General features: G+C 35.1%; 1 protein-coding gene across 8 annotated transcripts in view; it reads right to left on the bottom strand.

The window, feature by feature from the left end:
- TEX15 (testis expressed 15, meiosis and synapsis associated) overlaps positions 1 to 13,833 on the bottom strand; it is an 88,073-nt gene that overhangs the window by 20,614 nt on the left and 53,626 nt on the right. For all 8 annotated transcript variants that reach the window (XM_047716782.1, XM_047716798.1, XM_047716792.1 and 5 more), the window contains 3 exons: positions 12,666 to 12,903; positions 7,537 to 7,683; positions 5,874 to 6,036 (listed from right to left, as the gene is read on the bottom strand). In XM_047716782.1, the coding sequence (XP_047572738.1) occupies positions 5,874 to 6,036; positions 7,537 to 7,683; positions 12,666 to 12,903 (548 nt within the window). The remainder of the gene's footprint in view (positions 1 to 5,873; positions 6,037 to 7,536; positions 7,684 to 12,665; positions 12,904 to 13,833) is intronic.

The raw sequence follows: 13,833 nt of genomic DNA on the forward strand, positions 1-13,833 counted from the left end.
ACAGTTGTGAAGAGCATAGTATACTATAGAGAAGTTGGATCACTATGTCGTACGCTTGAAGCTAATGTAACATCATATGTCAACTATACTCAAATAGAACAATTTATTTATTTATTTATTTATTTATTGTTTAAAGATTTTATTTATTCATTTTACAGACAGAGATCACAAGTAGGCAGAGAGGCAGGCAGAGAGAGAGAGGAGGAAGCAGGCTCCCTGCTGAGCAGAGAGCCCGACGTGGGGCTCGATCCCAGGACCCTGGGACCATGACCCGAGCCGAAGGCAGAGGCTTTAACCCACTGAGCCACCCAGGTGCCCCTCAAATAGAACAATTTAATAAATGAAACTGGTTAAATAAATTTGTCATATCAATAATTATAAAAGTACTATACTTATGTGCTATAACAAATGCCCTAGAAACAATGTTATGCAGCTATTACAAATATTAACATAAATTAATACAAAGCAACATGGGAAAAGAAACCTAACTTGTTTAATGATCTGAATTCCATAAATGTATGGTAAATGCATATTAATATATCCATAATGTTTACTAATAAAGTACTTAATATGGATGACAGGTATGGTTTTTCTGAGTGTCTTATGCACACTAATTCATTTAATCTTCACAACATTCCCAGTTTATTGGTGAGGACGTGAAGAGTAATTTGCCCAGGATCACAGTTTATAAGCAGTAGAACCTTAATCAATAGGTTAAATTATTTGCTTAACCTTAATAAGGGCAATTTAAGTTTATTCCCATTTTTGGCAGTCTCACCAAATAACAAATGAAAAATGGAGAACAAACCCAACATCCTCAATAATGTAAGAAACTGTAAGAAAATGAAATTACAATTAACAAAGCAAACTACCACTTGTGGTGATGGCAATGTTCTTTATCTATGCTATCCAATACAATACCCAATAGCCACATGTAGTTACTGATTTGATGAGGGATGATGTGAATGAGAAATTAAAATTTTAATTTAATTTTAATTAATTTAAGTATAAATAGCCATATGTGACTAATGGCTACTGTACTGGATAGCACAGGTCTGCAGTACTCTAGAGGGAGATGAATATGCTGATAGCCATCACATGTGGCCTTGACTTTGGGCATAACACAGGTATTCCTCAAAATTTATTACCCCAAAAGGCATCAGTGTTTATTGCTTTTTTAAAAATGAGGTATAACTGACATACAATATTATATTAGTTCCAGGTGTGCAACATAGTGATTCGACACTGAATACACTGCAAACTGATCACCACAAGTCTATTTATTATCCATCATTCTTTGATTAAAGTAATTAGCTATAAGTTTGTAGATATGTAGGAGTAGAAATAAGGAAAATCCTTACTTTATGGTTTCCATTTTAAGCCTTCTAGGTGAGGGATAATGTGGAGAGAATGACTAGGGAGAAGATCATCAAGAAAACAGAAAATTGAGCCAACTATACATCAACTAGACCTAGTAGACATTTATAAAACACTCTACCCAACAAAAACAAAATTTCCATTCTTCTCAAGTGCACACAGAAAATTCTTCAAGACAGAACACACGATAGGGTCAATAAATTTAAAAGGATAAAGATAGTACAAATTATATTCTCCAACTACAATGGAATAAAATTTGAAATCAGTAACAGAAAAAACAATTGGGAAATTCACATACACAAAGAAGTTAAGTAACACATTTCTAAAAAAACAATGTGCCAAATAAGAATTCAAAAGGGAAATTGGAAAATACTTTGAGATGAATGAAAATGAAGACAAACATACCAAAACTTACAGGATACAGCTCAAACAGTACTTTCAGGGAAATTTATAGCTGTAAAAAAGCAAGATCTCAAATCGATACCCTAGCCTTCCACCTTAACACACCAGAAAAAGAAGAGCAAACTAAGCCTGAAACAAAAAGGAGGTAAATAAAGAGCAGAGAAAAAATTAATAAAATAGAGAAGAGAAAAATTAAAAAATTAATGAAATCAAAAGTTGGCTCCTTGAAAAGATCAACAAAACTAACAAAACTTCAGCCGGTCTGACAAAGAAAATAGACAGAAGACTGAAATAAATAGAATGACAACTGAAAGAGAAAATATTACTACTGGCTTTACGAAAGGAAAATGGACTACAAAGAAATACTATGAACAACATTACACCACTAAATTAGATAAGTTAGATGAAATGGACAAATTCCTACAAACACACAAACCACTAAAGCTGATTCAAGAAGAAACAGAAAACCTGAACAGAGCTATAGTAAGTGAAGAAATTGAATTAGTTAAAAACAAAACAAAACAAAAAAAACTACTTGCACACACAAAAAAACCCAAATGACTTTTTAAAAATTTTTAAAAAAGATTTTATTTGAGTTAGAGTATGAGCAGTGGGATGGACAGAGGAAGAGGGTGAAGCAGGCTCCCTGCTAAGTGGGCAGCCTGACATGGGGCTCAATCTCAGTTCCCCAAGATCATCACCAGAGCTGAAGTCAGACACTTAACTGACTGAGCCAGCCAGGTGCTTCTGAATGGCTTTAACAGTGAGGTCTCCCAAATGTTTAAAGTATTAATATTAATTGTTCACAAACTCTTTCTAAAAAAAAGGGGAAAGGAGGAAACCTTTTCAAACTTATTCTATAAGACCAGTATTGCTCTGATACCAAAACTAAAGACATCACAAGAAAGCTACAGATCAACGTAACTTACAAATATAGACAAAAAAATTAGTAATAAACCAATTCCACTAACATGTAATAGAAATTACATACCATGACTAAATGGGATTTATCTCAGCAATGCAGTTTACTTAACATCTGAAAATCAGTTAGTGTAGTACAGCACAGTAAACAGTGAGGACTAAAAATCACACAATCATCCCGATAGATGCAGCAAAAGGATCTGACAAAATCCAATACCTTGTCATGATAAAAACACTCAACAAACTAGAAACAGAAGGGAACTTCTTCAGCATGACAGAGAACATCGAAAAACTGCATAGCTAACATCATACTTACTAGTGAAGGATGAATGCTTGCCCCTAAGTTCAGGAACAAGACAGGATGTCTATCCACTCTTACCACTTCTATTAAACATTCAACCGGAGGTCCTAGCCATGGCAATTAGACAAGAAAAAGAAAGAAAAAGCATCCAATTTGGGAAGGAAGAAGTAAAACTAACTCTATTTGTAGGTGACCTGATCTTGTATATAGAAATCCTAAGGAAATCACTAAAAAACAACTAGAACTAATAATGAGATTAGTAAGGTTAACAGGATATAAGATCAATACACAAAAATCAACAATATTTCTATATACTTAAATGAAGAACAAAGAAATGCGATTGAGAAAACTCTACTTAAAGAAGTATCCAAAAACAAAATACTCGGGAGTAAATTTTTTAAAAAAAGCATAAAACTAGTGATGATGAACATTTTTTCATGTGTCTGATAGCCATTTGTATGTCTCCACTGGAGAAGTGTCTGTTCATATCTTCTGCCCATTTTTTGATATGAAGTAGAACCTTAAATGTTCATCATCACTAGCCATCAGGGAGATTCAAATTAAAAAATGTTCATCATCACTAGCCATCAGGGAGATTAAAATTAAAACCACCTTGAGATATCACCTTATACCAGTTAGAATGGCCAAAATTAGCAAGACAGGAAACAACATGTGTTGGAGGGGATGTGGAGAAAGGGGAACCCTCTTACACTGTTGGTGGGAATGCAAGTTGGTGCAGTCTCTTTGGAGAACAGTGTGGAGATTCCTCAAGAAATTAAAAATAGAACTTCCCTATGACCCTGCAATTGCACTACTGGGTATTTACCCCAAAGATACAGATGTAGTGAAAAGAAGGGCCATCTGTACCCCAATGTTTATAGCAGCAATGGCCACGGTTGCCAAACAGTGGAAAGAACCAAGATGCCCTTCAACGGACGAATGGATAAGGAAGATGTGGTCCATATACACTATGGAGTATTATGCCTCCATCAGAAAGGATGAATACCCAACTTTTGTAGCAACATGGATGGGACTGGAAGAGATTATGCTGAGTGAAATAAGTCAAGCAGAGAGTCAATTATCATATGGTTTCACTTATTTGTGAAGCATAACAAATAGCATGGAGGACATGGGGAGTTAGGAGAAGGGAGTTGGGGGAAACTGGAAGGGGAGGTGAACAATGAGAGACTATGGACTCTGAAAAACAATCTGAAGGGTTTGAAGAGGTGGGGGGGTGGGAGGTTGGGGGAACCAGGTGGTGGGTATTAGAGAGGGCACGGATTGCATGGAGCACTGGGTGTGGTACAAAAATAATGAATACTGTTATGCTGAAAATAAATTTAAAAAAATGATTATAAAAAAAAAAGCATAAAACTTAACCTGAAAACCTTTACTTCATATCCACTGGGTTGGCTATAAACAAAAAGTCAGATAGTAATATAGGAAGTAGAAAATCCCAACAATCATATACTACTGGTGTGAATGTAAATGGTGCAGCCATTCTGGAAAACAGTTTGGCATTTCCTCAAACAGTTAACACAGTGTCATCATATGACCTAGCAATTCCACTCCTAGCTATCTACCCAAGAGAAATGAGAACACATGTGTACACCAAAATTTGTTCAAGAATCATACCAGAATTATTCATAATTGCCAAAAGGCGAAAACAACACAAACATCCTTCAACTGATGAATAAATATAGTAGATCTAATCAATGTAATATTATTCCATGAAAAAGAATGATTAATATGTTACAACATGAGAGAACCTTGAAAATACTGTTAGGTGGAAGTCATGAGTCATGAAAGGCCATATCACTGCACATATTTATGATTTCCCTTATATCAAATGCCCAGAATAAGCAAATACAGTTGATCCTTGAACAATAGGGGTTTGAAATGTATGAGTCCACATGGATTCTTTTTAAATTAATGTATTGGAAAATTATTTGGAGATTTGCCACAATTTAAAAAAACTCACAGATGACCCATGTAGCCTAGAGATGCCAATAAAGATTAAGAAAAAGTTAGAAATTATTTTAAGAATACAATGTATCAAATATATATAAGATAACAAAGTAGATGTTAGTCTATGGTCTATGTTCTGGGTAAGGCTTCCACTCAATACAAGGCTATCAGCAGTTAGGTTTCCAGGGAGTCAAAAGTTACACATGGATTTTTTAACTGCAAGGGGGTTGGCACCTTTACTTCCATATTCAAGGCTCAGCTATATAGAGACAGAACTAGATTAGTGACTGCTTAGGGGCAAGGGCCTGAGAGAAAAGGGATATGATACCTTTTCAAGGGTTTCTTTTTGAGATGATAATAATAACACTCAGTAAGCTGGCACAAACAGACATTTAAAAAAAAAAATTTATGTGCTGGCAAGGACATAGAGTAATTATGTAACCTGATGCAACTGCTTTTGAAAACTAATTGACATCCTCTTTGGATTAAGTTGCACATTTCTGATGTGGATATATAATATTCTATACAAAAACTCTTGCACATATGCATTGAGACAGATAAAAGTTTAAAATAGCAATATTTGTAATAAGAAGAAAACTGGCAACTATCCAAATATCCCCAGAGGAATACTGTGTAATCAACAAATGGAATAACATGTAAATACATATATAAGAATGAAAAAAACTACAGGTACACTTATCAGCATAGAAGAATCACACAAACATTAATACTGACCAAAAGGAGTCACAAAAATATTTGCATTATAATTCTAGATACATAAAATAAAAAATAGGTGAAAGCACAACTATTACTCTTACAGATTCATAATGTATTAGAAAGTAATACTCGGAAGTTCCAAGACCAGGACAAATGCTACTGAAGCAGAGTAATATATGTATCTTACCAGCCCTCTTAGGAAATCCAGTTGAGAGGAATCTCAAAGATGTCATGAGGTGTCCATTATCTACTTTTTGGCCAATAAATTTTACTGTTAATATTGCATATGGAAGACACTGCCTAGGTTTATCTACTGGCTTTGAAAGAACATTGTATTCATAGAAGTATACCTGAAAGATAAAGAAGGGGATAAAAACATTTTTGAGCTAATTAGTGTTAGCAGAATTAAATAAGCTCACATTTAAAAAGCTATGTAACTGCATGATGTTATTTATTCACTGGCTTCCATATACAAACCTCTTCTCCCCATCTTCAACCTTAGTTTTTGAAATTTATTATTTTTTAAAAGATTATTTATTTATTTATCTGACAAAGAGACAGTGAGAGAGGGAACAAAAGAAGCAGGAGGAGAGGGAGAGGGAGAAGGTTTCCTGCGGAGAAGAGAGCTCAACGCAGGGCTCAATCCCAGGGCCCCGGGACCATGACCTGAGCTGAAGGCAGATGCTTAACAACTGAGCCACCCAGGTACCCCTCTAGATTTTTTTAAGTATAAATTTTTCCCCCAACCACATATATTTTACTTGGTAGGGTATCAATGTGGGGAGCAGCAGAAACCGTCTGTTTTAAACAACCAAGTATTTTTCCACTAAAAGTTCAATGTTTTGCATATGTTATGAACACCTATAGTGTTTTAGTTGGAAGAAAAAGTTAATTGCAAAAATATTAATAGCTCAGGGTGCCTGGGTGGCTCAGTGGGTTAAACCTCTGCCTTCGGCTTAGGTCATGATCTCCGGATCTGGGATCAAGCCCCACATCGGGCTCTCTGCTTGGTGGGGAGCCTGCTTCCTCCTCTCTCTCTGTCTGCCTCTCTGCCTACTTGTGATCTCTCTCTCTGTCAAATAAATAAGGTCTTTAAAAAAAAATAGCTCAATACATTTTACATTTGGGAGCATATATACACTTCTAGAAAATTTATCTTCATTTAATCATTTATATGCTGATATTCAGTGTCTATTACATATAATTTAATCTTCTAAAGAAGATGAATGGTCTACTGTCTTAGCAATTATGACAGAAAATGAGCGTTTCACATGTAATGATGAACATGTTAAGTCTTTCTCCTGTTGCAAAGTAGAGAAGATCAACATTATTTCAAAATAGCTTGTTATAAAAAAGTTGACATGTTCTGCAAGCTAGGAATCAATCTACGGAACAACTAAATAAAAGAAACCATCCACTGTATTCTGAACACTAACTAGTTAAATGTAAATTTGGGAACTACTAACATTCCTAGATCACAAATATTAAAGCACCTTTCACTATTTACTTAAGGTCTTTTTAAAAATAAAGATTTTATTTACTTATTTGACAGAGAGAGAACACAAGCAGGGGGACAGCAGGCAAAGGGAGAGGGAGAAGCAGGCTCCCTTGAGCAGGGAGCCTGAAGCAGGGCTTGATCCCAGGACCCCGGGATCATGACCTGAGCCTAAGGCACCCGCTTAACCAACTGAGCTTCCCAGGTGCCCCTATTTATTTTATTTAAGGTCTTATTATTTGAATAAATTAAGAGATTTTCATTTAATATTTTGAGAAGCTGTTTTTAGTCAGGTATCATACAGTGTGAACCATGTCACTTCCAAGTAGTCAAATGATCCAAAAAGTTAACATACCGCTGAATTGTAGGCTTGTAACTCAATGGTATCTTTCAGAGAAGGTATGCTTCTGGACATATGGCAATCAAAGTTAGGAGAAGGATCCAAAGAAACTTTGTTTTTATCCACCGAAGGCTGAATTTTCTTCACTTTCCCAAAGAGAACCTAAAAAGAAAAAAAGAAAAAAGGTCCATAAAAATACGAATACACCAGAACATTTTAAACTCCCATGCTAGAACATAAAGTAAGGCTAAATAAATCTTTTTTAAAAGACACAAATAAAAATGGAGAGATAATCCATGTCCCAGATGAATAGGATGACTTATTATTAATCATGCCAATTCCCTTTCTAAATTAAACTCTAAGGTTATAGTAATTGTAACTAAAATTTTAGAAAATCTATATGTAGAAATGAATTTTAGTCTAAAAACTTATTTGGACAACTGAACAAATAAGAATAGCCCAGAAAATTTTGAAAAAAAATTTTTTTTTGAAAATTTTATTTGAGAGAGAGAGAGAGTGAGAGAGCATGAGAGAGGAGCTCCCCATGGAGCTGGGAGCCTGATGTGGGATCCAATCCTAAGACTCCAGGATCATGATCTGAGCCGAAGGCAGTTGCTTACCCAACTGAGCAACCCAGGCACCTGAAAAAATTTTTTTTAGAAAAAAAATGTTGGGTCAGAGATAAAAGAATGTGGAAGAGGGGATGTGACTTGAACTTCCAAGGTATTAAATGTTTTTGTTTTTTAATATTTAGAGAGAAGGAGAGAGAGAAAGTGATATCAGGGAAGGGGCAGAGAGAGACGAGAGAATCCCAAGCAGGCTCTACGTCCAGCACAGAGCCTGAGGAAGGACTCCATATCTCAGGATACCAAGATCATTAACTGAGCCAGAATCAAGAGATGGACACTCAGCCAAATGAGCCACTCCGGACCCCTAAGTGTTTTTTAAAAGGATGGTACTCCACAAAAAAGGCAGAGGGAGAAAATGAACAAAATAAAAAGGCCCAGATAAGTACAATAATCTATAAAAATATAATGTTAAAACTAACATTTGAAATAAGTAAAGCAAAAGCAATAAATGATATGAGACAACAGAAAAAATTAAATTCCCTTCTCATATATAGACCAAAATAAATGCCAAACAAGTTAAATATTTAGGTAATGCAATCACTGTAGAAAGAAATGTCACTATCTAACCTCAAAGTGAGAATTCTTTTCTAAGCATATATGCCAAGAACCCATAAACCAAAAACATAAAACTATAAAATATTCCAAAACATTTATTTGTACATCAAAAACAAATGAGTATACTAAAAGACAACCTACTGATTGGAGGGGAGTGGGTGAAATAGGTGAAGGGAATTAAGAGCACCCATCTTTTTTTTGGAGGGGGAGAGGTGTGGTGCCCAAATGCAGGGATGGAACTCATGACCAACTCATGATCAAGACCTAAGCTGAAATTAAGAATCAGATGCTTAACCAACTGAGCCACCCAGGGGCCCTGAGTACACTTATCTTGATGAGCACTGAGTAATATATGGACCTTATGAATCACTGTATTGTACCTGAAACTAAAATAACACTGTATGTTAACTATATTATAATTAAAATAAAAAATTTTAAAAATGAAATAAAATAAGACTAAGACATATCATATACATACAATATTAACCTACTAATTTGGATCAGGGTGAAGATACTGCATTGAGTAGGATATACTGAGGAACACTTAGGTGGCTGTGTATGGAAAAGTAAACAAGAGGAGCCGGGATGGCTCAGTTGGTTAAGCATCTCCCTTTGGCTCAGGTCATGATCCCAGGGTCTTGGAATCCAGCCTCATGTTGGCTCTGTGCTCAACACAGAGTCTGCTTGTTTTCCTCCTTCTGTTCCTATCATCCCCTGTTTGTGCACTTTCTCTCTCAAATAAATAAATAAATAAAATCTTGAAATAAAACCATGAACATAATTAACTGATAAAAGTAAGGTGGAAGAAAGTACAATAGGACAAGTACACACAGTAATTCTATTACTGCTTTTTCAATATAATAATACATTCGTTCAAAATTAAAATACTAAAATACAATACTAAAAGTAATGTGGTATCCTGCATTTGGGTCCTGGAAGAGAAAAAAATAGTAGAAAAACAGGCAAAATCCAAATAAAGTCTGTAGCTTAGTTAACGGTACTGAATAAATGTTAGCCTTTTCATTTTATTATTTTTGTTTTCTTACTGAAATAGAACTGACATATACAATGCTGTTTTCTTAATTTTGATGAAAGTGTTATAGCAATGTGAAATGCTAATATTAGGGGGACGGTAAGTGAAATGTATACAGGAACTTTCTGTACTATCTTTGTAACTTTTCTGTAAATTTAAATTTATTCCAATACAAAAAGTTTATTTTTAAAAAAAGGAATATTAAGTGATAAAATATAATTGAAAGTATATTCGGAAAAAATGATATAAATCAGTAACTACTGTTTTTTTTTTTAATTTTTAAAAGATTTTTTAAAGTAAGCTCCATGTCCAATGTAGGCTTGGAACTCAAAAGCCTAAGATCAAGAATTGCACACTCCACCTGCTGAGCCAGCCAAACACCCCTCACTAAATATCGTTAATAAATATATGCAGAATGTTTAAACTCAGCAGTAACTATGAAAGAAAAAACTGAACCAATGATTACAAACTATTACAGAACAAGACCGGCAAAGATTTAAAAGTATAATATATAAAGTGAGGGTTGTGAGATAACATTCTTACACACTGTGGATAGAAATGTCAATTAAGGGGCGCCTGGATGCTCCAGTTGGTTAAGTGTCTGCCTTAAGCGTCTGCTCAAGTCATGATCCCAGCACCCTGCATCAAGGCCCACTTCAAGATCTGCATTGGGCTCCATGCTTGGGGGAAGACTGCTTCTCCATCTCCACCCTGCTTGCGCTCTCTCGCTATCTCTGTCCCTATCTCTGACTCTCAAATAACTAAATAAAATCTTTTAAAAAAAGATTAAAAAACATTTAAAAAAAATGTTAATTAACATAACCTTTCTCAGGACAGCTGGACGTTACATATTGAAAGCTGTGAAAGTATACATAGCTTTGGCTCCTAATCTGATTTCCTGGTAGGAATTAAGCAATTAGTTCTTAGCAAATAGGTGTGTAAAAATACACCTATAAGGATGATCAAAGTAATATTAAAAGTATAAAACAAAAAACCAAATAATTTATATCCCCAATTTTAAAAATTTGTTATGCAAATTTATGAGAGCTATATAGTAGAATACTATGTAGTCAGTTATTCAAAAGGCTATTAGAGGGGTGTCTGGCTGGCTCAGCTGGTAAAGCATGTGACTCTTGATCTTGGTGTTGTAAGTTCGAGCCCCATGTCGGTTGTAAAGATTATACCTAAAAAAAAAGAAAACCTTAAAAACAAAGCTATTAGAGGGGTGCCTGGATGGCTCAGTGGGTTAAAGCCTCTGCCTTCGGCTCGGGTCATGATCCCAGGGTCCTGGGATCGAGCCCCGCATCAGGCTCTCTGCTCAGCGGGGGGCCTTCTTCCCCCTCTCTTTGCCTACCTCTGTGCCTACATGTGATCTCTTTCTGTCAAATAAATGAGTAAATAAATCTTTTTAAAAAAAGCTTTTAGAGAAGAATAATTATTTAATGCAATGAAAAATCTGTCTTATAATCAATGAAAAAAAGTTATATAGTACACAAAGAATATATTTTAATTACCATTATACATGCATATCTGCATACACAAGCAAGACTATAGATATATAAAAAAATGAACTGTTGTTATTAATGGGCTTTTTGGAACTTCTTGGTATGCACCACATTTTCTAAAATCAGTTTGTATTACTTTTTTTTAAATTTTTTTTTTAAATTTTATTTATTTATTTGACAGAGATTACAAGTAGGCAGAGAGGCAGGCAGAGAGATAGGAGGAAGCAGGCTCCCTGCTGAGCGGAGAGCCCGATGTGGGGCTCTATCCCAGGACTCTGAGATCATGACCTGAGCCGAAGGCAGAGGCTTTAACCCACTGAGCCACCCAGGCGCTCCTGTATTACTTTTTAATATAAAAATTGTGCCTTACAAATTTGATAATATTTGAAGCCTAAACACTAAGGAATTATTCCAAAGGAAGCACTGGTTTTATATGTACCCATCCTATGTTACAAACCTGAGGATCCTGCCTACATAATATAATTTCAGTAGTCCTGGCAAAGCTACAATTAACCATAAAAGTGTATCTTAACCAGTTAGTTGATGCTTTAAGATTTGGTAAGACTGGGGCGCCTGGGTGGCTCAGTGGGTTAAAGCCACTGCCTTCGGCTCAGGTCATGATCGCGGGGTCCTGGGATTGAGCCCCGCGTCAGGCTCTCTGCTCAGCGGGGAGCCTGCTTCCCTTTCTCTCTCTCTCTGCCTGCCTCTCTGCCTACTTGTGATCTCTGTCTGTTAAATAAATAAATTAAAAAAAAAAAAGATTTGGTAAGACTTATTTCTTTTCAATTTTGAGTAATTTTAAACTTTCAAAAAGGTTGGGAAACTAGTTCAGAGGTCCTAGATACTTGTATCCAGTTTTCCCTAAAGTTAACATCTTATATAAGCATGGCAAAATTATGAGAACTAAGAAACATTATGTTTTAACCTGAAACTAATGTGATATATAATGTAAGTCAATTATACTTCAATAAAAAATTAAAACAAAAAGAAATTAACTTTGTATAATACTATTAATGAAAATAAAGATTAAGAGTTTAGTAACTTTTGCTTAAGCCAGAATTACTATAATCAATGTTTTGGAGAAAAACACTTAAAACACTCTGGTATTAATTATGGTCTGAACAAAAAAGAGAAAGAAGGATTATTTAAGACAGAAAAAGATGTAAATTGGAAAGACAAAGATGATACAGGCTGTGTTTGCTTACTTGGGAGTTTTGTTTTATGCCACATACCCAACTAAAGTCAGAAATAGGGGAAAATTTCAAATGATAATGATGATGAAAGTAATATATATATACTATTTATTTTATATAATACAACTTAAAAACATAATAATTCATACTGAAAGGAGATATGTTCAGGTCAATTTAAAGTAAGTAAGTAAGTGAGTACAATATTTAGTAATTGTTTTCTGCTACCTACCTTAAAAATTATAATACTTTCTACAGTAATGCTTCTACTATGAGCATAATTCAAAGCAACATCAACATGTTTAAATACATAAATTCCAAGAAGAGGATTTCCTAATATCTTCAATGTAGATGTTCTGGTACTTATCCCATTTTGATATATTTCAGCCACATCATTCTGAGGAAGTGCTAAAAAGCAGAAATGTTCTTCAAGTTCTCTGCCATGTCTTCCACTCTCACGCATCTCTGACCTAAAGCAAAACAAACTGTGTGTAGTTAAATGAGAATACTGACAGAATTTTCAAGGTGAAGATAAATATTTCAGTTTGCTACAGTTAGAAAGCAAGACAATTACTGGTAACATTCAGAAACATCACCATTCTATAACAAATTAGGCTGAAAATCATCTAAGGAAAGAATTCAAGACGTAGATAACTACTCGTCCAGAATTATGGACTACTTTCTGTATAGGGCAGTGGTAATAAGGGCTAGTATTTCTCAAATACTACTAAAATACCCAGCATGCTAAGACTTACCCTTTTCAAGCATTTTTGTAAAATTTTTCTGAATTTTCCAAGAATTGATTGCTATCATTATTTTATTGTTGTTTTTATAATCATTTTTTCCCCTCATCCTCCTGGCCTGTTATACTCATTTTTAAAATGAGGATTATGAAGTTCAGAGAGTATAACTTGCCAAAATAGCAAGGCGACAAGAGCTGGAATTATATATGTGAAGTTTTGTTTGCTAAGTTCCAGAGCTCAAGTTCTCACTTACTTGTCTATGGATGAAAGAACGTGCATTTCTTAAATAAATATATAGACACAAATATGATAAATTATTAGGGACATTCTCCATTGTTCAGGGATCCAGGCTGCAGCTGGAGAAACAGACTAGAATTTGATTACAGAGCACTCCTATCACATAAGTCAGAAAATTAAGAATCATCCTCAAAAGATTATAATCTGAAGTACATACACTCTTGAAATTTTGACTATACGCCACAAGAACCATTTAACTGGGGGCGCTGGAGTGGCTCAGTTGGTTGAGCGCCTGCCTTTGGCTCAGGTCATCATTCCAGAGTCCTGGGATCAAACCCCTGGATCAGGTTCCTTGCTCAGTGAGGAGTATGCCTCTCCCTTTCCATCTGCTCCTTCCCCACCTCATGTTCTCTCCTGCTC

Source organism: Lutra lutra, chromosome 2, assembly GCF_902655055.1.
Source record: "Lutra lutra chromosome 2, mLutLut1.2, whole genome shotgun sequence".
Lineage (NCBI taxonomy): Eukaryota > Metazoa > Chordata > Mammalia > Carnivora > Mustelidae > Lutra > Lutra lutra.